The sequence below is a fragment of the Pan troglodytes genome, chromosome 18 (assembly GCF_028858775.2).
Source record: "Pan troglodytes isolate AG18354 chromosome 18, NHGRI_mPanTro3-v2.0_pri, whole genome shotgun sequence".
Lineage (NCBI taxonomy): Eukaryota > Metazoa > Chordata > Mammalia > Primates > Hominidae > Pan > Pan troglodytes.
Window position 1 is genome coordinate 54,816,150 of NC_072416.2, and position 27,073 is coordinate 54,843,222.

Here is a 27,073-nt window from a genome sequence, read left to right on the forward strand (position 1 = left end):
CTAGGAGCAATAGGCTATGCATACAGCGTAGGTGTGGAGTAGGCTAAACCGTCTAGTGTGTGTAAGTATACTTTATGAAGTCCACACAATGACGAAATCTCCTAATGATGCATTTCTCAGAACCTATCCTATTTTTAAGTAATATATGACTGTATTTTTATTGCACTCTCCTCTTCAGATTGTAAGCTCTTTGGGGACAGGCTTCGCAGGCTGGCTGGTTTTTGTTCTTATGGAGATGGATATATGTACAGCTGTGCATGTGGCAGGCACTTAGCAAATATTTACTGAATGAATGTCCAACTTGCCCTGGTCTCACATCTTCAGATAACAGAAAAGTAATCAGCAGCTGTTGTCTTAGTGTGGATTCTAGTGTGGAAATGTCTGAATCAGGTGTTTGACTCTATAAACTGCTTTCCCTCAACTGCCTGATACGATTGATGAAAAAGAAGCCCACTGATAAAAATAATGGCCTCACTAGTGTGAAGACATGGGAAGGGAGGATGAGGTAGAGAGGGGGCTTGAGATTCAAACAGAATGTTGGAAAGATGTACATTTCCAGAAACAGTCATTGAGGTATCGATAGGGTTTATGCAGCCCCTCACTCTTTTTTAGTTAATCCAATCTCATGCCTGCTCTCTTCTCATGTGTTCATAGTAAAAGTTGCATGTTATTGAAATCCCTAAAATCATCACTTTGAGGAATTCTTAACTAGGAAATAGACTTTTCACAGCTCTGTTAAAGACAAGAATATGTTTATGATGTGATTTGATTTCTTCACGTGACTGAATACTGTCCCTAACTGATTCTGAATGTGTATTTATCCACAGCCAAGCTACATCAGTGATGTGGGACCCCCTGGTCGAAGCTCTCTGGATAACATCGAGATGGCCTATGCGCGGCAAGTGAGTGTGATTTTAAGGGGGATTAAGCCAGGAAAATCCTTTGTGAACCTCTAGGGAGTAAAAGGAAACAAAAACTTGTAAAAGTCAAACCCTGAAAGCAAGTTGTATTTTTTCATTTAGAGAACTAGTTAATATTTTAGCATAGGCCACTGGAGAATTCTATCAAATAGGGTAATAGAATTACTCACATTTGATTTGAGGAAATTGAAATCTGTCCTTTACACTGACCATGGCATCTCAGTATGCATTTTTGGCAATAGTCCCATGTACAGTAAAGCTTCAGGTAACTGCGCTGCTTAGCAAATGGAGTTCCATATTAACTGAATTACCTGGTAGGCTGTTGGTATTAACAAATCCTTTTTTCATTCTTTGTTGAAAGAAATTTTCTAAATGCTTTTTTGTCTTAATAAGCATAGTGTATTCACTACTTAATACCACTGTTGTCCTAGAAAAGCTCATAATATTTTAGGGGTCATCCTTCTGGTTGTAGATGAGGACCGTCCAATAGTATGGATATGGACTGAGATGCTTTGTGGTAAGCACAGGAATTCTGTTGGACTGAAACCACCCTGAGGACCATACATAGCTGGAATTGACTTTTTAAATAAAGCAGTGCCAGCCAACTTTGTGCTTTATTGTAATTTGCTGCTTTCTCCCACAAAGTACAAAGAAGGAAAAATATCCTGTTTCTTGAATTGAGGGCAGTGGGCCTCCATCCCCTTAAGATTATCCTCCACCAGCAGTGGTCCAGGAATATCTGCTCAGCCATTACCACCTCCCAGATTCTTTGAGGGGGGACCCAAGGATCCCACTTGTGGCCCTCAACATTACCCACCTCATCCTCCTCCAGCCTGGAGTAGGGTGGTTGGAGGCAAAAACAGGGAAGCTGTGGAGGTGAGCAGGGGACAGTGAGAAACTGTTAGACCCTGGGCTCTTTAACCAAGGGGTCTCTCTTCAGCTGCCAGTTATTTAGACAGTGGCATTCCACATGAATTGAATTACCTGGTTAGCTGATGGTATTATCAGAAGTCCCTCTTTTACCCTTTGTTGAGAGAAATTTTCTAAATGTCTTTTTGAAAGTCTCTCTTCTTTGGGGTGCCATTGCCACGTCAGACTCCAGGCAGCTGAAGCCCCCAGCTTCATCACCTTCCCACACATGAGATCCCTTCCTTCCAACCCCTTCATGTTTTGCCACTGGCCTTCATTTATTTCCTCCTGCTCCAATTTTATACCTCTCTCTTTTTACTCCCCCTGTGCATCTGCATCCTTTACCCTTCACCTTCATTATATGGCTGACTCCTCTATTGCCATGGAGAGAAGCCTGATGAAATACAGGCTTCTGAGAAGAGAGACTGTGTGTCTTCTACACCTGCAGAGACTAAAGATGTCATTAAACTAACATTTCATAGCACATACAACACCGTAATATTGTGTCTGTTTACACGGCTGTCCTCTCCACTAAAGAGTGAAGCTTTATATCCCATGTTGAACAGTACCTTGCAAAGGAAGGCCTGTAAGAAATGCTCATTGAGTGAATAAGTACTACGTCATGGTTTAAAACCATTTTATTGATTGGTTGGTTGATTGATTGAGACGAAGTCTTGCTCTTTCACCCAGGCTGGAGTGCAGTGGTGCGATCTCAGCTCACTGAAGCCTCCACCTCTGCCTCCCAGATTCAAGTGATTCTCCTGCCTCAGCCTCCCAAGTAGCTGGGATTATAGGCATGCACCACCACACCTGGCTAATTTTTGTATTTTTAATACAGACCAGGGTTTCACCATGTTGGCTAGGCTGGTCTTGAACTTCTGACCTCAGGTGATCCACCTGCCTCGGCTTCCCAAAGTGCTGGGATTAAAGGCTTCAGCCACTGCACCCAGCGAAACCATTTAATCTTCATAACAGCCCTGGAAGATGAATGATACCGATGTTCCCCCATTTAACGTAGAGGAAACTACAGTTCAACAGGGTCATGATTTGTCTAACATCACTACTATGGGAGAGCAAAGACTTCATATACAAAGTAGAATCTTCCACAAGAAGATTTAGAGCTTAACTAGTTAAGATTTAGAACTAGTTAAGCTCTGAATCTTAACTAGTGAAGTCCTGTTTCACTTCCCTACCAGGACTTAACTAGTTCTAAATCTAGAAGAGTGAATTTATGATTTCTACTATCATCATTTTAGCTCCTTGAAAATAAAATCTAAAGTAAGAGTGGCTTTCCCATACCTTAGTTCATTTTCCTTAAGAAAATTTTACCTGAAGAACAGAGATTCTTTCCAGGAGAAATGGATATTCCACATGTGCCACACCTGCTATTCTAACACGTGTGGAGGGAGGCAGTGCCCAACATTCCCCACTCCATCCATGAACCCTATACCAGGGCCATTCAGTCCTTTTGAAAGAATTGAGTCCTTTGCCTTGGTTATTAGGAAGCAGCAGCCAGAGCCCTTCCATTCTCCTGTCTTCCCCTGGGTGCTTCCTCACTAGGACAGAGAGGCACAGACCTGCCTGTGGTTCTTCTCCCCCTGGACCCCGCTGCTCCCATTCCTCAGGTGTTTGGAAGGCGGGGTGGCAGTTAGCTTTGGTGTGTTACCCACAACCCCAATGCAACTGGGGAGCTGGCCAGTCTGGATGGCTCAGCCACTCCAAGGAAGGAAAGGTTGGCCGAAGCTTTTGCCGGCCATTGCCTGCTTCAGGAGGTTTAAAAAGAAGAGAAAATAGATACTTTGCCATTTACTTTGCTTTTTATCATTTCAGATTTATATCTATAATGAGAAAATTGTAAATGGACACCTGCAGCCTAACCTGGTGGACCTTTGTGCTTCCGTCGCAGAGCTGGATGATAAGGTAGCACCTAGAGCTAACTCAGGTAGAAACCGGGGTCCAGTGTTCCGATGGGGCTAGCAACTTGCCGATTTGGTTGAAATGTGCTGCGGAGACACGCCATTCTGTGGAATGAAATGTTAACTGTTCTTCAGTTTTATTTTAAATAACTTTGGGTGGTTTTCTTGATGATGAATTTTTAAAAATGCATCTTCAAAAGGCCCTGCCAGTATCAATTGATAGTCACAAGAGTTCTCTTCAAGCTGTATTTGCTTTGAAGTCCCATCAGGCTTTTACTCCCCACTCACCAGTTTCCCTCCTTACACAATCTAGTAGGCTCCTTAATGAGAGCAGAATTGTCAAGGTGATGGCTTTTCACACCTGTGAGCCCTCGAACTTGACTTGGTGGGGCCTTTGTGAGCATTCTTTATATACCACTGGTTCTGTTCCTCTGACACACACACATATACTGCCTTTATTTGTTCTCCTGCCTCACCCCTTATTCCTGGCCAGTTTTCTCCCATAAGGGGCAAAAAAAAAGGGGGGGGGAGGGGGATGGATGACTACTTGGTGGGTGGCTAGGAGGAAGGAAGAAGGGAGGGAAGGCTATTATGGAAGCAAGCACCCATACACAGATTTTTTTTGTCTTTTTAAAAATTGCTCAGCCCGGTGTGGTGGCTCACATCTGTAACCCTAGCACGTTTTGAGGCTGAGGTGGGTGGATTGCTTGCACCCAGGAGTTCAAGACCAGCTTGGGCAACATGGCAAGACCTCTTCTCTACAAAAAATAGAAAAATTAACCAGGTGTGGTGGCATGCACCTGTAGTCCCAGCTACTGGAGAGGCTGAGGTGGGAGGATTACCTGAGTCCAGGGGGGGCCAAGGCTGCAGTGAGCCATGATCATGCCAGTGTATTCCAGCCTGGGTGACAAAGAGTGAGGCCCTGTCTCAAAAAAAAAAAAAAAAAGTAACTTTTTCTTTTCTTTCTTTCTTTCTTTCTTTTCTTTTCTTTTTTTTTTTTTTTTTTTTTGAGATGAAGTTTCACTGTTGTTGCCCAGGCTGAAGTGCAATGATGAGATCTGGGCCCACTGCAACCTCCACCTCCTGGGTTCAAGCGATTCTCCTACCTCGGCCTCCCGAGTAGCTGGGACTACAGGCACCTGCCACCATGCCTGGTTAATTTTTTTTGTATTTTTGGTAGAGACGGGGTTTCACCATGTTGGCCAGGATGGTCTCAAGCTTAATTTTTTTAAATACTAAAATATAAGACAATGTAAACAGATCTAAAGAAGAAAGTCAGGTTTCACCAATCATTCCACCACTTAGGAAGAGTCACATTTGTCTGGACATTCTAAAGTTTTAATTTTTGAGACAGACCATGAAAACAGGCTTTTCTCTTTTGCTTTGGAACAAGTATAAACCTGCTTTTTCTCCAATCAGTGCTATCCTGCAAGGACTCGTACATTTAAAGTATTGCCAAGGGTTCAGGGAACACGTTGTTTTTAAGGAGCGATTTACAGGCAGAAGGATTCTGGGGAGAGGGAGTCCCAGCTGTGTGGTGGTAACACAGAGGAAAGAACACCCGCTCCTTTCCTGGGAGGCGTCTTTTGAAGGGAGTGAGTGGGAAGGAAAATGGGAGGCTGTGACGCTCACCAAGTAAGGTAAGAGCAGTGACCCCTGGAGCGTCTCTGGGAGGACAAAAACCTGTATTATTAGGTTAAACTCTTATTTTAAGCCTTTAGAAACTCAGATAACCTTGTAAGGACTGAAATGCAGCTCTTTGAGTTTAAACTTCTAGAACTTTGGATGATTATAAATGGATTCCTTGTCTCTGAAGGGATGACCCACTGAGATTCAGTGTTCTCGTGACTTGGGTGTGGTTTTAATTATGTACATGGTTATGTCAGACCTGGAATAGTAATTGATCTGAAAACCAACTCAGGGCAGGGGCAGGGGTGCTCATCGGTAGATGGAACTCTGAAGTCTGGCCAGCAGAGACGCATCTTCTGCACTGAGCTTAAGCCTAGCCGTCACAGACAGATGACATTAACCTCATCCCCCACCACATTCTGCCTCCTTTGGAGGTCAGAGTGCCACAAAGAACTAGATAATTTCTCTGGCCCTGCAGCATTGTCACATGCAGTTTCATTTATGTGCAGAGCATTTCTGACATGTGGACCATGGTAAAACAAATGACAGACGTGTTGTTGACACCGGCAACTGATGCCCTGAAGAACCGCAGCAGCGTGGAAGTGCGCATGGAGTTTGTCAGGCAGGCCTTGGCGTACCTTGAGCAGAGGTAAGGCAGCAGTAGCACAGTGGGGCTGGCTTTCACATCCCTTGCAGTCAACTGTTTCTCAGATCTTAAGTTGTCCTCAGGCTAAGTGTGCTGTAGGTATAATTTAAGATTTATTATGTTAAATTGAACAAGGTTCAGAGTTGTAATCCTGTTTCAGAAATCCTGTTTCACTTCCCTACCAGGACTGTTTCTGCAGTGGTATAAAAATCACACGTTAAAAAATCATGGTAAATGAGCACTGTTCGAATTCCCTTTTTCTTTCTCCACACTCTTAATACGTAAGGCCGTAGTGCCTTAGGTCATAATCTTTTTCTAATGTGGTTCAGCCATTACTCCTTAGGCTCTTTTCTCTCCACATTTTAATTTTACTCCCAGGCATGTTACTACCTTCAAACCCTAGGAAAACTCGTTTCCCCTTATTTTTGTTCTGACTCTACTTGGTTAATTCCCATAAGTCAGGGTCATTCCGAGCTGATAATGCCTGTGATTTATGCCTGGCTTTCTTTGCCACCTCCTCACCAATCAGAGCTGGTCACTGAGGGGTTTGTGGCAGTGCCTTTGTGCCCAAAGTATTGTTCCCTTCGTTAGTAGGACCCATGCCATCATCCCTCCCTGTGGACACTCCTTCCAACTCTGAATTGGCCAGCAGGGGTTGTCATGAGTGTGCAATAGAATCTCTTTATTTTAGAGACAGGGTGCTGGGCCCCTCCCTGCTGGCCTGAGAAGAGAAAGCCAAGTTGAATACACTTGCTAAATTGCAGGCCTTTGCCACTCAGCCTCTGCACCTGCCAGCAGCCTTGCAGTAAGATCGCCTTTTGTCAATAAAACAATACTTCATTAGGAAGTCAGAAGATTTCCTTGTATGTTACTGAGGTAATTCAAACTTGGTACAGCAGAGAATAGGTTTTTATACCAAATACTGTATTAATTACATGAGAGCTACTGAAATGAACACCATCAGACACATTATACTCACTAGCTTCCATTCCCTGGTTAAGAAAAATCTGGAGCTCAAAATGGATTTTTATTCTCCTAGTATAGGAATAAAGGGTTTATAAAATAATTCATCCAAGCGTTGGCTGAATTTTTGTGTTTAAGTTTTGGGTTTATCAATCTTCAGCCATAAAGAACCTACATACATAGTAGCATTTATTTGTTACCAGTCGGCAAAATGAGTCAGAATTTCTTATACTATATAAAAACTTCCAGGAATTTTTTTTTTTTTTGTAAGACGGTCTGGCTCTGTCACCCATGCTGGAGTGCAGTGGCATAATCTGGGCTCGCTGCAACGTCTGCCTCCCAGGCTCAAGCAGTCCTCCCACCTCAGCCTCCCGAGGTGTGTGCTACCATGCCCAGCTTTTTTTTTTTTTTTTTTTTTTTTTTTGTTGAGATGGAGTTTCGCTCTTGTTGCCCAGGCTGTAATGTAATGGTGTGATCTCGGCTCTGTGCAACCTCCGCCTCCCGGGTTCAGGCGATTCTGCTGCCTCAGCCTCCTGAATAGCATGGTTGCCTATCACCATGCCTGGCTAATTTTTGTACTTTTAGTAGAGATGGAGTTTCACCATGTTGGCCAGGCTGGTCTTGAACTCCTGACCTCAGGTGATCCACTGGGCTCAGCTTCCCAAAGTGCTGGGATTACAGGGGTAAGCCACCGTGCCTGGCCTAGGATTTTTTTTAATTTTTATTTTTTTTCAGTGAGTGTAAGTGTATGACTGCTCATGACTACTTTTTTCTTGATCACCCTAATCCTTAACATTGGTCCTTGACTTCACCAATGGTACTGGGCTGCTTTCCTTGTTTTTAAATTGCTGGTAAGCCAGTCCATTTCTTTTAGTCTTTTCGTTTAGTTTTAAAAATTATCTTGTTCCATTAATTTCTTTAATGGTGCTTCTTGGAGCTATTTGGGAATTTCCTGTTCATAATTGTAATCTTAAGTTTATTTTTCACTCTAGTGGCATCACTCTCTCATGGCATCTTTTGTGAGCATTCATTGTCACCTTTGATAAAGGGGGTATTTTAGAATAATTATACTGAGTTTTAAAATATTTTTCTCTGCTGCTGATTCACTGACAGTATGCATATAATAGTTCAAGTGATGTAATGCACCAGATGGCAAAGTAGACCAGTCCCAAATAATTTTTCAATTACAAGGCTGAAATGTTGTGAAAATACAGGATTGGTCTGTCTCTTCCCTGCCACATTCCAAGATTTGAGGCATGATATATATTTCTTAGCCCTCAAGGAATTTAGACTTCTTCAGCTTAGGCCCTTGTCAGCACATGGACTGTCTTAATTCAAATTGGAAGAGACCATAGTGGGCATCTGTTTGTCCTGGCTGCTACAGAACTCCTCAATTTCTTATCCAACCTCTGCTTATAAATACTTCCAGGCCGGGCGCAGTGGCTCACACCTGTAATCCCAACACTTCGGGTGGCCAAGGTGGGTGGATCACCTGAGGTCAGGAGTTCAAGACCAGCCTGGCCAACATCGTGAAACCCCGATTATACTAAAAATAGAAAAAATTAGCTGGGTGTGGTGGTGTGCACCTGGCGCAAGTCCCAGCTACTTGGGAGACTGAGACAGGAGAATCACTTGAACCTGGGAGGCAGAGGTTGCAGTGAGCCGAGATCGTGCCACTGCACTCCAGTCTGGGCAACAAAGCAAGACTCCGTCTAAAAAAAAAAAAAAAACTTCCAATGATGGGGAACTCATTAACATTTGTTAAATTTTGTTTGTTTTTCATTATAAAAATGATACATCCTTATTATAGAAACTTTGGAAGATGCTAAAAATAAGACGTGAAAAAAGAGGGGAGGACCTGTATACCATCTAGAGGCTCCTATTACCTTGTTATATTTCTTTTTTCCCCCTGTTCTTGACGTGTATTTTTCTTCATAACTGCATAAAATTTCATTGAGTCGGCTGGGTGCAGTGGCTCACGTCTGTAATTCCAGCACTTTGAGAGGCCGAGGTGGGCAGATCACGAGGTCAAGAGATTGAGACCATCCTGGCCAACATGGTGAAACCCCTTCTCTACTAAAAATACAAAAATTAGCCAGGCATGATGGTGCACACCTGTAGTCCCAGCTACTCAGGAGGCTGAGTCAGGAGAATTGCTTGAACCCGGGGGGCAGAGATTGCAGTGAGCCGAGGTGGCGCCTCTGTACTCCAGCCTGGGGACGGAATGAGACTCCGTCTCAAAAAAAAAAAAAAATTTTTTTTTGTTGAGTCTGTTTCCTGTTATTAAGATTTAGGTTGTTTTACTCTCTCTGTTGTTTTACTTAACCTGGTGTTGAACACCTGACTTTTTGAGGTAGTCTCTTGTTTTTGACAAGAACATATTATATTTAGAAAGTTATTACATTAACCACATATTTGGGTATCTGTGAATTGGACTATTTAATCTTGGTATGGAAACACTTAAAACCACTGCAGAGGATTTTAAGAAGCATGCTAGCAAATAAATGAAGAGGGAATGGTAGAAAAATCATCATTTTGCGACCACCAGTGTAATAACTGGTGCGGCAAGGACCATCAATGGAAAGTAAAACCGTTGAGTAAAAGATTGTTGGTGAATAGAATACTTGCATGACTTCCATGTATTGCCCCACAGACTACTTATTAAGTACAAAGAGAATAATAAATTGTAACGGAGAAATCTGGTGGACATCTTTCAAGCAAGTGAATCATATCTAGTGTTACCAATAAAGAAGCAAACCTACTACCTACTTCATTGTGGGATTCAGTGGGAAGTGCCAGCATTAGCTATGTAGGGCTACTGGCAAAAAAATTGAACCTGAATCAAATAATGATCCAGCTTACAAGATATTCTACCAGACAGCTGGACTGGACTCTATAAATAAAAGGTCAGTGTCCAGCTGAGCATGGTGGCATGTACCTCTAGCACCAGCTACTCAGGAGATTGAGGGGGGAAGATTGCTTGAGCCCAGGAGTTCGAGGCAGTAGAGTGCTTTAAAGGCACTTGTGGGCCAGCCATGGTGGCTCATGCCTGTAATCCCAGCACTTTGGGAGGCCAAGGCGGGAGGATCACTTGAGGTCAGGAGTTCGAGACCAGCCTGGCCAAAATGGTGAAACCCCATCTCTACTAAAAATACGAAAATTAGCTGCGCGTGGTGGCCTACGCCTGTAATCCCAGCTGCTTGGAAGGCTGAGACAAGAGAAATGCTTGAAAACCCAGGAGGCAGAGGTTGCAGTGAGCCAAGATCATGCCACTGCACTTCAGCCTGGGCGACTAGAGTGAGAATCCATCTCAAAAAAAAAAAATAAGGGCACTTGTTAATAGACACTGCATCCCAGCCTGGGAACCACAGCAAGACCCTGCCTCTTTAAAAAAAAAAAAAAAAAAGATCATTGTCATGAAAGACAAAAATAGTGGTAGAATTAATGGAATTATCTTAGATTAAGGGAAAGTGGCTTGACAATTATATTTTCTTGATGAGATTCTGGATTTAAAAACTGTAAAGGACACTATTAAGAAATGTGGGTTATATTTTTGATAATAATAAATTAATGTTAAGTTTCTTGGTATCATAATGATACTGAGGTTAGGCAGGAGAAGGTCCTAGTTCTTCAGAGCCATATGGTATTTATGGATAAAGTAGCCCCTCATTTTTATAACATATTTTCAAGGGGTTTGAGGGGAGAAAAATGTTATGTGTATGTGTAGAGAGAAAACATAAAGAAATGTTAAAAATTGGTGAATCTAGGTAAAAGGTTATGTGCATTCATTGAACTATTCTTTTAATTTTTTGTAGGTTTGAAAGTTTTCAAAATAAAAAGTTTAACAAGAACCAACCAGAACATTAGGCTGTGAGCTGGAGCAATTATTATTCTGTATATCCACCCTTAATGTATTTGAAGTCCACAGTTGTGTTCCTCCAGGGATTCTTTTGAGTTTCCGCAGTGATGAGAAATCTACTGTGATCCACAGCCCACTGAGTAATAATGTAGTTTGCTTCATTAAGCATGTACTATTTCCTCTTCTGCATTGAGCTTGAAGTCTAGGCCCTGCCCTTCCAAGCTACAGTGTAATGTCATGGGTATGGGCATAGAGATGTGTAATAAATGTTTTCAGTCTTCCCTGTTTTTTCCTTTAAAATTTTTCCAGTTATAAGAATTACACCCTTGTGACTGTCTTTGGAAATTTGCATCAGGCCCAGCTGGGCGGGGTGCCTGGGACTTACCAGTTGGTTCGAAGTTTCCTGAACATTAAACTGCCAGCTCCCTTGCCTGGACTACAGGTACTGACAACTTTCTCTGTGTGATCAGTTACACCCCCAGAGCAGTTGCCCTCAGATGGGCATTTTCAGTTAAAATGAGGGTATCTGTGGAGACTACTGTGTGGAGATGGGACCAGAGAGGGGTGAGGACAGAAGGTAAAGACCTCTTAGGAGGCTGATAGTACAGAAGTCCAGGTGATGGTGGACTCAGCTCCGGGTGGAGAAGAGTGCATGGAGAAGATGTCATTGGGTTCTGGACATGTTTTGAAAGCTGAGCCAATAGGACTTGCTGAAGAACATGGATTTGAGTGTGAGAGGCAGAGTCAGGGATGACTTCTGAGATTTTTGGCTAAAACAGCTGGAAGAATGGAGTTGAATGTAGTTTTTAGGATGTGGTCTCTTCTCAGCTCGTGGTCCAGTTGGGGAGATTATCATACAGTAATGCAAAGCCCTAAACTGGAGCCTTATGCAAAGGGTGGCAGGATACAGAGGAGATTAGCTGCATAAAGAAGGTGAGATTCGCACTTGCTCTTAAAGAATAGGAGTTCACCAACCTGAAGTTTTGGAAAAGAGTATTCCAGGAGGAGGTAACACATGCACAAATGCATGGAGGCAGGAGAGAGTATCTGGAGGACTGGGTGCACAGTAGGGCTTGGCAAGCTTGGGGCCCACTAGTGAAGGCCTTAAGTGCCAGGCCCAGCACTTTGGACTTAAACAGCTCAAAGGGGTTTAAGTGGGCAAGTTCAGATCTGGGTTTTAGAAAGAGTCCTGTTGAGGGAAGGGTGGAAGTGCCAAGATAGGCCTGAAGTCTACTTCTGGAGGAGTTGAAGAAAAGCAAAGACAGAAGCGTAAGCGCAGGCCGCTGTGCAGACAAATGGCAAAACCAGACTTGGGATAAATAAGCTGTAGTATTCAGAGAGTGGGAACGGAGCTGTCTCTCAGATCCCCAGTGCCCAGCAGTACCTGACACCAAGATACTGAGTAAAATGTTTATGACGTTTTATAAACTTGAGTACTATAAGGATAGTCTCTTACTGGTCAGTGACATCTTTAGCCTTTGCTTTGTGGGATTGTAGGAGTGCATGTGTGTATATTATCACAAAAGAACATCACCCAGTTACTATGGGCCCCTGGGATTCCATGGAAAAACCACAGGGTGGCTTTGGATCAAGTTGGGTACATAGCACTTCAGAGGAAAAGCTCTGGAGCCATATTGCCACTTAACAGCTTACTTGAACAGATGACTTAACCCCTCTATGCCTCAGTTTCCTTGTTTGTAAAACAGGAAAAGGCTGTTAATGGTTCTCACTGCAGGGAGCTGTTCTGAAGATTAAGTGACATATTATAAAGGAGAGGGGCTTAGCTCGGTTTTAGCACATATGAAAGCAGTCAGCTTTTCCTTGTTTATTTTGAGCACTTAACTGTTCCTCTTTTAGGATGGAGAGGTGGAAGGCCATCCTGTGTGGGCACTAATTTACTACTGCATGCGCTGTGGAGACCTGCTTGCCGCTTCACAGGTAGTTAATCGAGCCCAGCACCAGCTGGGAGAGTTTAAAACCTGGTTCCAGGAGTACATGAACAGCAAGGACAGAAGGTATGGTGAATGAGGTGGCACACCCAGGGGCAGCCATGCAGAATCAAAGGGGCATCCTTCACTGTCATTATTCTCTTTTCCCTGGATGGGCCCAAAACAAGTTTCTGCTTGGGGGAAAAAGGAAGTTTTGAAAGCAAATATAACTCTCTTGGGAATAAGGAGTGAAAACATTAAAAGAATGCCCCATTCTGACACTGATGTCTAGGCATGCATGCATCTGTGTTTGGGAATTTTTCTGTTCCTACAAGGGAGGGCCAGGTTCAGGAGCATGATTTGACTTATTCTGTAAATCTAAGGCACATCAAGGATGCTTTATAAAATGGGACTTTTTAAAAGTTACACTTGTTAACACTTAATGCTTTTTTGGTCAACCAATATGAAAATATGTTGTCATGTATTTCGTAGCTTAAAGGCTAGAATTAGAAGTTAGTAAAATTGAAATATAATCATTGAATTGATTCATTAAGTCTTTAAGTTCTCTTGCATTAAGGAACTGCTAAGCATTAATTTTCCTTGGATTTTGCTAATGTAATTGGACTTAAGCTCATACTCAAACTGAGGTTATATATATGTACATGTATGTAGAAGAAATGATGGCGGTTACTGTAGCTGTACTTGTGAAAAACTAGGATACTTTTCTTGGCAGCATTAATAATGTCATATCAAGAGATTGCCTCAAACCAGAAGCCCCTGTCTTGCTCATGTTAGAATTTAAAGTAGGGTTAATGTCTTAAGGTTCCCCCAGAAGGAGATTTGAGTGCAAGTTGTTTATTTAGGAGGTGATCTCACATGAATAAGGGAGTGTGGAGGCCAGAGAGGGGCTAAGACAGTTAAGGGAAGGATTCACTCCTGTCTATCACTGCTTGAGTGCTGCTGGGTTGTGCAATGGAGTTCTAATTCCCTGGCATTTCTCACCTGCCCATGAAGGCCTCAGCAAATAGAAAACCGGCAGGCCAATAGATACAGGTGCAGGTAGTTGCAAGTCAGGTTAAAGCGATGGTACCGAGGGGAGGGGATGGGGCAGAGACAGTGTCTCTTACCCCGGATGAAGGAAGGCTTCCCTGCTTTTATGTGTTTGGGACCTGGGACGCTTTCAGATGCCCTTGAGGATCTTTATTGAGTATGTATCTATCTGTCTGTTCCCTTATGTCTGTAGATTGTCCCCAGCTACGGAAAACAAGCTCCGGCTGCATTACCGTAGGGCCCTCAGGAACAATACAGATCCCTACAAGCGGGCCGTGTACTGTATCATTGGCAGATGTGACGTCACCGACAACCAGAGTGAAGTGGCGGACAAAACTGAGGATTACCTGTGGCTGAAGGTAGGCACTGTTTCCCCTGCCCACATAGGGCTTTACCCCTTTTCTGTGCTCATGTCCCCGCAAAGATTTTACCTGCTTAATGTATGATGCCAATACAGTGATCAGGACCAGTGGGTTCCTCGTCTTCTGTCCCCATTTTTTGTTGTGTAATTCCCAGCTCATAACCATAGCCTTAAACACAGCTTCCAGCTGACATCGTTGAGCATGGCTGCTGAACAGCTACAACTCTGTGCATGTGGCTCAGGGTGTCATTTGTACCAATGCATGTGTTTCTCTTGGGGATTTAGTTGAACCAAGTGTGTTTTGATGACGATGGCACCAGCTCCCCACAAGACAGGCTCACTCTCTCACAGTTCCAGAAGCAGTTGTTGGAAGACTATGGTAAGATTCTGGACATAACCACCTTTCCCTTCTCTTGTCCACTTAAGGTGACTACTTCAGTTTTCCTCTGGGAAAATTTTTCATCTCTGAACTTTTGTCTTTCTTCCAAAACTCCTATAGATTGTCAAGGCAAAACACAACAAAACTACCATTCCAAATTCAAATAAAGGGCATGTGGCCTTAAGAAATACATAAAACTTATATGGTCATACACAATAATCTGTTTTCTCTAATTCTTTGAACTGTTCTAGTAGACATACGCTCAGGGAGAGAAAAAGAAGACTTAGCTGTTGCTTCCTAGTCGATCGTACCAGTCACTAGATCTGAGAACAAAGGAGAGAGAAACAGCCTTTCTTCTTTTTTCCCGTATTTTTTAAAAACTGAGAAGAAAAGAAGATTCCAAATAGTGGTTACCAGTTGTTGCATTCAGATTTCTGTGACTGTGAGTAAACTGACGCTCCTTTGAAATCTTCATTTCTCTCCTTGAGTGACTTAACAGGGTAAAGGAGATAAACACTCTCTGTGGTCCATTTTAAGGTCCTTAGCTCTGTTTCTCTCCCACCTAATGCAAGCAGTTGGAGTTCTACAGCACAGTCACAGTTTCCAGTAATGTTATGAGGTCTAGAGAAGGTGGAGGAGCCAGGTCACATTTCACATGGCAGTTTACTGTATTCAGGGCCCCCTTGATCAATTCAGACTCAATCTGGTGCTTTCTTCCTGTCCAGCAAGTCCTGTGGGCTCACAGGGCTGCTGCCTGGGGGTTGGGCCACCAGTGAGCCCCTTCTTTCTAAGTTGGTTTTATCTCCTCTCCTCTCCTCTCTCCCAGGCGAGTCCCACTTTACGGTGAACCAGCAACCCTTCCTCTACTTCCAAGTCCTGTTCCTGACAGCGCAGTTTGAAGCAGCAGTTGCCTTTCTTTTCCGCATGGAGCGGCTGCGCTGCCATGCTGTCCATGTAGCACTGGTGCTGTTTGAGCTGAAGCTGCTTTTAAAGTCCTCTGGACAGAGTGCTCAGCTCCGTGAGTATTTGGGATTGGATTGACAGTAATGTAACCACAGCACGTCCCCCTTTGGGTGACGGTGGCCACAAAACCACAACCAATAAGGATTTGAGCAAAGGGTACCAGTCATTTTAGAGCATGCGGACAGTTGAGCTTTTTAGATGATTAGTGTTAAGGGTTCCTGCTTCCCCCCCACCCCCCAGCATTAGTATTCCCTTGAAAGTTAAGTATATAAAGTGATTCAAAGTACTAGCTTTGTGGCCAGTCTGATTGCCTGGAAAATGCTGAAGAAGCAGCCCCTAGAGTTATGGGTCTGATTCCCATTAGGGCTGGCTTTAATGACATTGGAAACCCCAGCCAGGCATGTGCATACCTGCCTGGGATGAGAGAGTCAGGGGAGAGAGAGGAAGTAAATGTGGATGAATGGCTGCGGGTTCCTTATTGTTGCAGCAAAGTCATCCCAGAGCACATGCCATAATTGTCAGTTGGATTATGTTTTCATTCAAAGACCAGCATATTAGTAATTTATGGCAAAGTGCTGTTTTCTCCACTCTGGGCCTGGGGATGAATTGAGGATAGGATGGTAAAAGGGACTGGCCAAAGCTTATATTAGCAAACATTGACTGGGCTGCAGGAGTAGATGCTGCTGGGTCTGTGGATTCAGCTTCCATAGTTTCTGGGTTGCATGGATCAGAGGGGCAGTGTGGTTGTGACCCATTCTGACCCCCACAATGCAGTCAGCCACGAGCCTGGTGACCCTCCTTGCATGCGGCGGCTGAACTTTGTGCGGCTCCTCATGCTGTACACCCGGAAGTTTGAGTCCACGGACCCAAGGGAAGCCCTCCAGTACTTCTATTTCCTCAGGTAACATTTGCTTTTGACCATTTACTTCAGCTAGTTTCAATTTCTGCCATTCTGAGAATGACTGTTAGAGACCTCATGTCCAGACTGGAAACTGAGTTGTTTATTTCCCTTACAGGGATGAGAAAGATAGTCAAGGAGAAAACATGTTTCTGCGCTGTGTGAGTGAGCTTGTGATTGAAAGCCGAGAGGTGAGTGGGTTTCCTTTTCTCTCCTCCCCATGGTTTTCAGTGTGCATGTCCCATGCTCATTCCGTATTGCGTGTTTACTTCAATATGGTTGTGGTGGATAAGGCCTAGGGAGTTTTTGGAGTTTCTTTGGTTTCTAACAATGAAAATATTTATTTCAGTCACACTGATTTTTAGTTTGCCTAAGACTTATCCCATTCATCCCATTTGATTCCCCTCTTTTTTCTCTGAAGACTTATGGAGTATGTTTATATCTTTGTCCAATAATTTGAGTAAACTTTTTTCCTTCCACAGTTCGATATGATTCTTGGGAAACTAGAGAATGACGGAAGTAGAAAGGTGAGTTAAATGCATCCTTAGAGAAATGTTCGTTAGCCATTGGGGATTTATAAATATCAAAAAATACACTTAGATTTTAAGATTCAAGGTACTAAAGATGCAAATCTGAACAGAGTTGCTTAATTTAAAAAATGGAATGAAAATTATGGGCCCAAATGATGACCTTGGTTTTACACACACTTATATCTCCTTAAAATATGTTAATTTGTGATTACATAGCTTTTTTATTATGTTCAGAATATTCATTTGTTCATGCCTGTCATTTTTTGAGCTGAGAATGCTATTATACATTTCTGCCATTCTTGGCTCAGAAAGCATGCAAGGAAAAGAAATTGATTACTGCACCCATTCTCCCAAGATGGGAAAGTTAGACGTGCACTTGACCTCCTTCAAAATGCAGTTTCCAAGGGCTTTGAACTCCACAGTGACCCTGGAAATACTTCTGGAAGCTTGAGGGATTTCAGGACTCACTATGCCCATTGGTTGTCATGGCAGGAGGGTCAGAGGTCCTGTTGTCAGAGACCAGTCATGACCCTGAATCTCCCTGTGGCCCTTGGAAAGTCACTTGCCCCTCAGGGACTGAGTTTTCTCATTTGTAAAAATGAGTGATTTGGACCCAGCAATCTGTAGATGAGCTCACACTGCTCACACCATCTACCTCAGAAGAAAGGCAAGTGACAGTGCTGATGACAGTGGCCTTGCTTATTGGGCAATGACAATCACCAGGCATTGTGCTGAGCGCTTTGCATAGTTTCTTCTTTAACAGGCTGCACTGGGGCCAGGAGGCTCCTACTGTATGTGAGTTGACAGAGCTAGAAACATAGATAAGACCTTATCCTCTGCTACCTCCCAAGTGGCAGGGCAAGTCACCTCAACCTGGTCCAGCCACCTTGACCTGGTCTAGCCCTGAGAGTCCAGCGCTAGTGGAGAAGCAGAATGGCCAGGCAGAGATGTTATGCACTTGCCTTCATTCTCCCAGGGTGCCTAAGGCCTCTCTCATGCTCTCCTGACCATTTAGTTGCTGTTGAGTGGTGATGGTGATTTTTTTTAAGAAATGTCCTGTTACCAGCCGGGCGCGGTGGCTCACGCCTGTAATCCCAGCACTTTGGGAGGCCGAGGCGGGCGGATCATGAGGTCAGGAGATCGAGACCATCCTGGCTAACACGGTGAAACCCTGTCTCTATTAAAAATAAAAAAAAATTAGCCAGGCATGGTGGTGGGTGCCTGTAGTCCCAGCTGCTCGGGAGGCTGAGGCAGGAGAATGGTGTGAACCTGGGAGGTAGAGCTTGCAGTGAGCCGAGATCGCGCCACTGCACTCCAGCCTGGGAGACAGAGCAAGACTCTGTCTCAAAAAAAAAAAAAAAAGAAATGTCCTGTTACCACTTGCTGTGTGTTTTTTCAGCACTGAGTTCCTTTTGCCATCTGTCTTAGAAAGCAAATCCAAAATCTTTCAGATATTTTTTCTAAGCCTCCTGATTTTTCTCTCTAGTTCCTACTTATCAGCAAACTTAAAATCATTGATTTCACTGACTCTCTGGGTCATTTTGGAAAATTAGAAAGCACAGATGTCTTATTGCTGACTCCTCTGTGCTTCTAGTAAGTCTGCCCTTTCATGTGTAGTTTCCTTGGTCTCTTTTATAGTTTTAATAGGACTTTATATCTTCAAGAAAGCCAGAGTCTGGCTGATGAAATATATGCGTTGCCCAGGGCAAGCAATTTCACTTGAAGTATTTTTTGGATCCTAATTGGTTCTCTGTGTTTAAAATAATAGCTCTGTGCACCCGTCTCTCTCTTCCTCCCCCTCCATAATTTGTCTTGTCAGCCTGGAGTCATAGATAAGTTTACTAGTGACACAAAGCCTATAATCAACAAAGTTGCTTCCGTGGCAGAAAATAAAGGACTGTTTGAAGAGGCAGCAAAGCTGTATGACCTTGCCAAGGTAAAGTGTGCCCACTTCCTTCTTTTGCACTTCACAGGTCTGCTGGCCTTTTGGCATTAAATGTGCAGCCACTTGGACAGTGTCATTGTTGTAGCACCCTCCCTGCAGAGGCATTTGCTCTAGTGCTTAGACAGTTAATGGTCCAGTCAGGACAGAATTCCCATTTTACAGCATTATTTCTGCCCATAAGATTTTTCTGACCAAACAACATATTGAAAGGATGTCCTGCAGGCATTGAACTGTTGTCTCACTTGGCAGCAGAATTAGCATCCATCACATTTCGATGGTGAAGCCACTGTTGAAAATTACATTATGCTGACCCTGGCAGCCACAGACACACTGGGGAACAGTGGTGTTAGAAAATAAGACCACATCAGTGTGCAGGAAGGAGTGAAAGAAAATAAGACCACAGCTGGGCGTTTTGAGAGGACTAGAATACATGTTTCTACCGAAGAACAAATGATGACTAAGAACATATGATAACTGCTAAGGATTCTATGACCTAAACAAGATTACATTCTCTCCTTTATCAACTGAGAAAAGTAGACAAAAAAACAGCTATAGGCCAAGTGCAGGGGCTCACGCCTGTAATCCCAGCACTTTGGGAGGCCAAGGCAGGCGCATCACTTGAGGCCAGGAGTTCGAGACTAGCCTGGCCAACATGGCAAAACCCCGTCTCTACTAAAAATATAAAAATTAGGCATGGTGGTGCATGCCTGTAATCCCAGCTGCTCAGGAGGCTGAGGCACGAGAATTGCTTGAACTTGGGAGGCGGTAAAAAATGTTTTGATTGAGGTATAATTAAGATGTAGAAAAATGTGCAACAATTATGTGTATAGCTTGACAAATTGTTGATAGGTGTATATCTTTGTAACCACCATCCAGATCAAGATACCAAACATTTCCATCCATCACCCCAGAAAGTTCTCTTTGGTGGGTAGGGGGCATTATATAGTTGTTCCTTTTATTGATTACTTTATTGATTGCTTCCTTAATTTTAAAAACTTGAGCAGAATGCTGACAAGGTACTGGAGCTGATGAACAAACTGCTGAGCCCTGTCGTCCCCCAGATCAGTGCCCCGCAATCCAACAAGGAGAGGCTGAAGAACATGGCACTCTCCATTGCCGAACGGTAAGCCAGGAGCTGGCTCCATGGGACCCTGAGGGTGCCACTGCCAGTGCCAGGCCACCTATGCCCGCCCAAATGCATGTTCAGCTTTACTAGGTAACAGCAGACAGCTTTCCAAAGTGGTTCTACTAACTCACCATGCCACCAGCACTGTGTGAGTTCCTTTGTCCCCGCATCAGAACTAGTACTTGGTACTATCAAACTTAACATTTTTGCCAAAGAAATGGGTATGAAAGGGCATCTCAGTATTTTAATCATGCACATAAAGCTTAATTTTAAGCATTATGCTCGCCTGTAGACTGTTGTATACTTTCATCAGCCCTCTCAAAGGCATTCAAGACCAAAGCTAGTGATGGTTGGATGGGGGAGATTCTTAGAGGTGTCGTGGCCAGTGTTTCAGACTACCTGGATCCCCAGTGAGTTAACTGAATTATCAGACTTCTAACTAGTTTAAGTCCCAGGCTGAGGCTAACAACATTACTTTTTGCGCTCTCTGTAGATATTCCTAGTAAAATGACCCAGAGAAAACTGGGTTTGGGGTGCCTTCCCGGGGTAACAAAAAAGAACATTCTTTGGTAAATGAGATATCTCCAACTAGCAAACAATCCCCAGTGAGGGCCGCTCGGCTTTTTGCCCATCATGACCTCCTACCTTTCATGAAGATTGGATGCTGAGATGATGATCAAGGCTGGAGAACCACGCTTCATGCGGTGGAGTACCTGTAGGTGGATTCATACCAAATCCACTATCAGTGCTTGGCTGTTTCAAAATAAACACCATTTTACACTCTTTAATTAACTTCACCCAGAGAGCTCAGGAGGTTTTGATGCTTTTTATACATTTTTTTGTACGTTAAGACAGGGTCTCCCTGTATCACCCAGGCTGGAGTGGAGTGCAGTAGTGCAGTCATAGCTCACTGTAACCTTGAACTCCTGGGCTCAAGCAATCCTCCCACCTCAGCCTCCTGAGTAACTAGGACTACAGGCATGTACCACCACACTCAGTTAATATTTTAATATTTTGTGGAGATGGGGTCTCGCTGTGTGTCCAGGCTGGTCTCTGACTCCTGGCCTCAAGCAGTCCTTCCGCCCCAGCCTCCCATGTAGCTGAGATTACAGGCATGAGCCACCACACCCCACTGTCTTTTTAAATGCTATTCCACTGTTATGGATTACACAGAAATTCCTGATACACTCTTACTACCCCCACCCCGTTTTTGTCTTTCAGGTATAGGGCTCAAGGAATAAGCGCAAATAAATTTGTGGACTCCACGTTCTATCTTCTTTTGGACTTGATCACCTTTTTTGACGAGTATCATAGTGGTCATATTGATAGAGCTTTTGATGTAAGTTTCAGGAAAGGTGTTTGAAGTGCAGGTTAATGTACACCCTCGAAAATTCAAAACACTTCATGGAATTTACTTAAAACAAAGGAGCTGTTGCCAGTATGTTTGTTGTATGAAGAAGGACAAGTACAATCCTGGGACTTAGAAGGAGTTTCCTGTGTGGCTTTTTTTTTTTTTTTTTGCCTATTCCTTTCCCCTTTAATCTGAAAACAGATAAGTTTCTCAAAGTAATTTGCAATCTCAGAATTTTAAAAATTGTGTCAGGAAATGAGGATAAGAATTAAGTTAGCTAGTTAGAATCAAAGCCTTTGTGTGTACAAGGAGGAATGGCGTTTTCTATGAAGAAGCCCTTTGGAGTATGTGAGGTGCTGACTTTACATGTAGAGAGATGAAATGACTGTGATGGTTGTGTTACATGGGGCCGGTGGTTGTTTTAAACAGATCATTGAGCGCTTGAAGCTGGTGCCCCTGAATCAGGAAAGTGTGGAAGAGAGAGTGGCTGCCTTCAGAAATTTCAGTGATGAAGTAAGTTCCTTCTTCCTGAGTTGTGGAATTCCTTTTTCCCCACTTCCACCAAAAGCTTTTTCTTTTCCTGTACCTAACAGCTTTAAGAATTCTAGTTACAGTAACTATCCAGACTGAGTTTTCCAGAGTGGTTCCCTTTCAGATACCTTGGCCTGGCTTTTCTGTGAGTGCATACATCCCCATCAGATTATTGTCTGAATTCCTAATTGAGAAAATACAGTCACTTCAGTGATTGACATGTTCTTGGGAGAAACAGGTTTCTGGTTGATCTGTGAAGTCTGGTTTAATTCTTCTATTATCCGCTTGTGCTAGAGGGTATTTTAGTGCTTAACTCTGATCATCTTATAAGTAGTTCCATTGGGTACATGAAACACATCATGATTCACTGCCACCTTTGCCCTCCCTTATCTGTTTTGGGATTTTTTTTGGTTTTTTTTGTTTTTGAAACGGAGGAGTCTCACTCTGTCACCCAGGCTGGAGTGCAGTGGTGCGATCTTGGCTCACTGCAAGCTCTACCTCCCGGGTTCACACCATTCTCCTGCCTCAGCCTCACGAGTAGCTGGGACTACAGGTGCCGCCAACGCGCCCAGCTAATTTTTTGTATATTTAGTAGAGGTGGGGTTTCACCATGTTAGCCAGGATGGTCTCGATCTCCTGACCTCGTGATCTGCCCGCCTCGGCCTCCCAAAATGCTGGGATTACAGGCGTGAGCCACCGTACCCAGCCAATCTGTTTTGTCTAAAGAAGCAAATGCAGTGACCGTGGACTAAGCTATCACCCCATAAGCCCCAGAGCCACTGTCCGTTGGGTTTCTAGCATATTGCCAGCATCTAGCCTAGGGTGCTCAGCTGGGCTGCATACTGGCATCTCTAGAAAAGTTTCTAAAAACCCTCATGCCTAGACCCCAGAGATTCTGTTTTCCCTGATTGCTGCAGCCCAGACCTCCCCCAGTCATTCCAGTGTGTGGGCCAGGTAAATTCTTCTCTAGAACTACAAACACTCAACTCAGCTGTCGACACTATAGACTCTAGAACCAGCTGCCTGGCTCTGGGATGTCACTAGTGGTCTTGCAGTTTACAATTCTTCCTCATTGAGCAGATGCCTTTTATAAAATGTCTCCAGCCAGGTGCGGTGGCTCACGCCTATAATCCCAACATTTTGGGAGGCTGAGGCGGACTGATCACCTGAGGTCAGGAGTTCGAGACCAGCCTGGCCAACATGGTAAAATCCCGTCTCTACTAAAAAATACAAAAATTAGCCGGGCGTGGTGACGCATGCCTGTAGTCCCAGCTATACCAGAGGCTGAGGCACGAGAATCACTTGAACCCGGGAAGCAAAGGTTGCAGTGAGCCGAGATTGCGCCACTTCACTCCAGCCTGGGCGATAGAGGGAGACTTTGTCTCAAAAAAAAAAAAAAAAAGTTTCTGTTTTAGAGAAAGAAGTAAGGCCAGTTCTGCACATGAAGAGGGATGTTGACTGCTGTGGTACACACAGTTCAGAAGGTCTTGCCCCTTGCTGACCTTCCCTTTATACCTGCTGTGGCTTCTACCCTTAGCCACTTGCTCGTTTGTTATTTCTAGCCTTTCCTTGAATGCATTCTTCATTGCATCAGGGATTAAAGTGGTACACCAGGGCCTGGCCTTGTAGACACTCCCAAGGACTCTGGTAGGGTCATGCAGATCCAGTGGAAACAGCCCAGTGAGTTTGAGAGAGTGAGGAGTGGTAGGGACTGTGGAGAAGTAGCGTGTGCACCTGTACCTCCTGACATTCAAGTTCAAATTATTTAATGGCAGCCACTCTGCTGGCCAGTCTAAGCCTAATGCTAACCAGATGTCAGCATGCTTTTGGCTCACTGCCCCTGACTAAGGGAAAAACAGCATAAAGGAGCAGGAACAGTAACCACCTGACCTGAGCAGCATTGCTTGGGTTTTTTTCTCACACTTGACGTTTCAGTGCCATCAGCTCCTTTTGGGTGACTGTGTGGCTCTCCACCTGGCAATGGTGAGGAGTGATGCAACCAGGCCTGCCTGGAGCAGCCCACCCTCCCTCCATCTGTGGTTGGCCCCAAAGGCTTGGTTCTTTTTCTTTACTCTGTTTTTCTCTCTATGTAGATCAGGCACAACCTCTCAGAAGTGCTTCTTGCCACCATGAACATCTTGTTCACACAGTTTAAGAGGCTGAAGGGGACAAGTCCATCCTCGTCATCCAGGCCCCAGCGAGTCATCGAGGACCGCGACTCTGTAAGATCCCAGCATTCGCGAGAAACATTGCTAAGCACCACCTTTCTGGTTTGGAATCCGTTGCACTCTTATGAGACCACATGACCCAAAACTGCTCTTTCTCCTCAGTACCTGGCAGCTGGATAAATCTCGTGTTAGGAGGCTCCCAGAGGAAATCAAATATTAAAGGGATTGCTGCTCTTCTCAAGCTTAAAAAAATAAAAAGATGTGCTAGGTCTGCAAATCTTACCTTTTAACAAATCAAACAGAATGCTAATTTCTAGTTGACTCCATAAGAACTTCCTGCACATTTTAAAAGATAAGTTTATTTTGTTAGTCCTAGCTCATTAGTGAACACTTTTATTAAAACCATACTTTATTTTTGATCAACACATTAATGTGAACCCTTGTTTCTCCTGTCACCTGTGTTCACAGTGACCCTAGAGAGGTAACTAGGACAGCATCTTATCCCCTCTCACAGCTGAGGAAACAGCTGTGGAGTTGGGAAGCAACTGCCCTCAGGTGGCAGGTAGGTGAAGGGGCCATGTCTGGAGGCTGGGTCTCTCTGACACCTGTGCCCTTTCTGCTGCCTGTGGGACCTCCAGCAGTGCATGGGTCAAGTGGAGTCCAGGTAGCTAGAACCCTGGGGCTCACAGCATATGTTGTCTGATTACAAAAAAAAAAGAGCAAAGGTATTTTTTTGACCCAATTAAACCATAAGGGGACAGTCCAATGGTGTTTGCTTTTTTTTTTTTTTTTTTTTTTTTTTGAGGCAGGGCCTGGCTCTGTTGCCCAGGCTGGAATGCAATGACACAATCTTAGCTCACTGCAACCTCTACCTCTTGGGCTCAAGCCACCCTCCCACCTCACCCTCCCAAGTAGCTGGGACTACAGGTACGCACCACCACACCCAGCTGAGTTTTGTACTTTATATAGAGATGGAATTTTACCATGTTGCCCAGACTGGTCTCGAACTCCTGAGCTCAAGAGATCCCCCAACCTCGGCCTCCCAAAGTGCTAGGATTACAGATGTGAGCACCTGTAATCCGGGCCCCACAATAGTGTTTTTTAAAATTACCTTTCCTTTAACCTTTCCACTTAATTTTTGATGAGACTCTCAGCATCTCAGTGTCTAACATCAGACCTCGTTTTGGCAGCCAAGAAGCCTTGATCTGTCTTCTGCCTCCAAGATGTCTGTGAGCTCTTTCCACTGTGACCCCACAGGCATTGTTGTTGACAAAACTTGTGCTTAGTGAAAGATGGCGGAAATTTCCACCTTTAGGAATGTGGGTAACAGTGCTCAAGAGTGGTCCACTGAAGCGGTCAGCCCATCCAGGTGTGCACCAGAGCATTTGCTGGTCTTCTGCCTACCCTGGACAGATAGGAGTCTAAATGTCAGATGTGCCAGCGGTGGGTTCATGGTGCCCACCATTTGGCAGGAATCTTTTTTGATGATAGAAACCCAGTGCAGTGATGTTTGTGAATGTGAGTATTGAGATGGTGGATACTTCCTGGTGCTCTGTGTGCTGCTTACAGTTCAGTGGGGCTTGCCCACTGAGAAGAGCTGGTCCCCTGGCAGGCCATGTCTCATGTCTGAAGATCATTCTCCTGCCTTCCTTTTGCCCACCACTCTCCTTTTTCTTTCTTTTTCTGAAAGGTAGGGAGGGATAGGATTAAGTAAAAGGTTATGTATAAAAGCTGCGTGCCCAAGAAGTCTGCAAGCCCACTGACGTCCTTGGTTTCATGGTTTAAAGTGAGATGCTGCCTAGTAAGGGGGTGAATCCTTTTACTTGAACATCCCTAGAGCTCATTTAATGAGAGCCCTTTTATTCACTTCTAAAGAAAATACAGTGGATATTCACATCACAAAGTCAGATTTCTTTTTGTTTGGACATTAATAAGGACATACACTCGCTAGTTTGTTTTACACATCAGGTAAAAAGCATTTGCTTTTCCGTTTTCTTCTGGAATGGTCCTTAAGTAAGCCTAGTAGATGACTCTTCAGTGTTTCTTTAAATTCTTGTTACTAGTCCAGAAAGGTGTTGGTGGTAGATTCTCCCTTTCTAGTCCAGATTTGGTTTAAATTTGTAGGGCCACCTTTTTCCCTCCTGAACAATCCGGGAATTCCATAAATACTGTTGCCTGGGGAAAGAAGGGCTAAGCATGTATGTCAGGAAGGGAGAAACAGGAGGAATGAAAGGAAGGAAGAGGAAAGATGCATGGGAGGAAGAGAGCTGGATTGGGACTGCACAGTCACAGCCCTTGCCTCCCACGGTGTTACAAGGGCTTCATGGGGCTCTGGAGAGTCAGATCCCTGTGAAAGCAGATGGACAGAAACCAGCCAGAGAGAGAGGCTCAGAAGATTGGAGCAGGCAGTTCTGAAGCTCAGGGCTGTGTCAAAAGCTAGCCAAATGTGTTGGGGCGAGGCGGCTTGCCTGGCAAACCCATCTGCTTTTTGCTTAATAGATGGGTTTGGATGCCTGTGGAACAGGGGACTCGGGGGACGAGCTTTGCTAACTTTGTGTCATGTTGAAGGAATGTGACAGAGGAGGGTATGACTGTCATCCACCCATCAGGGATCTGTCCCTGACACGCTGGGGTAGAGGAGGGAAGAACATGGAAGAGAGGATGGAAGAATATGAAATAGTGCCCTGACTCGAAAGTTAACCGATTTCCTTCCCTTCCTTCCCTTCTCTCTCAGCAACTCCGAAGTCAAGCCCGCACCCTGATTACCTTTGCTGGAATGATACCATACCGAACATCTGGGGACACCAATGCGAGGCTGGTGCAGATGGAGGTCCTCATGAATTAAGTGCCATGCTTTGGGGGAGTCTGGGTCGGCACACTGTCAGTACATCAGGCACATGGGCCCACTAGGCTGGGGTTTCTGGTTTTGTTTCTGTTGTGTTTTGTTTTGGTTTCTGTATTATGTATTTTTGTCAACACCAATAAATTTCTTTGATTTGTA

The 27,073-nt window shown here is 44.2% G+C and overlaps 1 protein-coding gene across 3 annotated transcripts in view; it reads left to right on the top strand.

Annotated features, from left to right (window-relative positions):
- NUP93 (nucleoporin 93) overlaps positions 1-27,073 on the top strand; it is a 113,011-nt gene extending 85,938 nt beyond the window's left edge. For all 3 annotated transcript variants that reach the window (XM_510982.8, XM_003315114.6, XM_003315115.6), the window contains 17 exons: positions 828-902; positions 3,660-3,749; positions 5,884-6,023; positions 11,152-11,284; positions 12,700-12,857; positions 14,014-14,179; positions 14,467-14,560; positions 15,387-15,578; positions 16,298-16,424; positions 16,540-16,612; positions 16,904-16,948; positions 18,771-18,887; positions 19,901-20,019; positions 21,244-21,361; positions 21,803-21,886; positions 23,998-24,126; positions 26,807-27,073. In XM_510982.8, coding sequence (XP_510982.3) covers positions 828-902; positions 3,660-3,749; positions 5,884-6,023; positions 11,152-11,284; positions 12,700-12,857; positions 14,014-14,179; positions 14,467-14,560; positions 15,387-15,578; positions 16,298-16,424; positions 16,540-16,612; positions 16,904-16,948; positions 18,771-18,887; positions 19,901-20,019; positions 21,244-21,361; positions 21,803-21,886; positions 23,998-24,126; positions 26,807-26,917 — 1,971 coding nt within the window. In that variant the 3' untranslated portion in view covers positions 26,918-27,073. The remainder of the gene's footprint in view (positions 1-827; positions 903-3,659; positions 3,750-5,883; positions 6,024-11,151; positions 11,285-12,699; positions 12,858-14,013; positions 14,180-14,466; positions 14,561-15,386; positions 15,579-16,297; positions 16,425-16,539; positions 16,613-16,903; positions 16,949-18,770; positions 18,888-19,900; positions 20,020-21,243; positions 21,362-21,802; positions 21,887-23,997; positions 24,127-26,806) is intronic.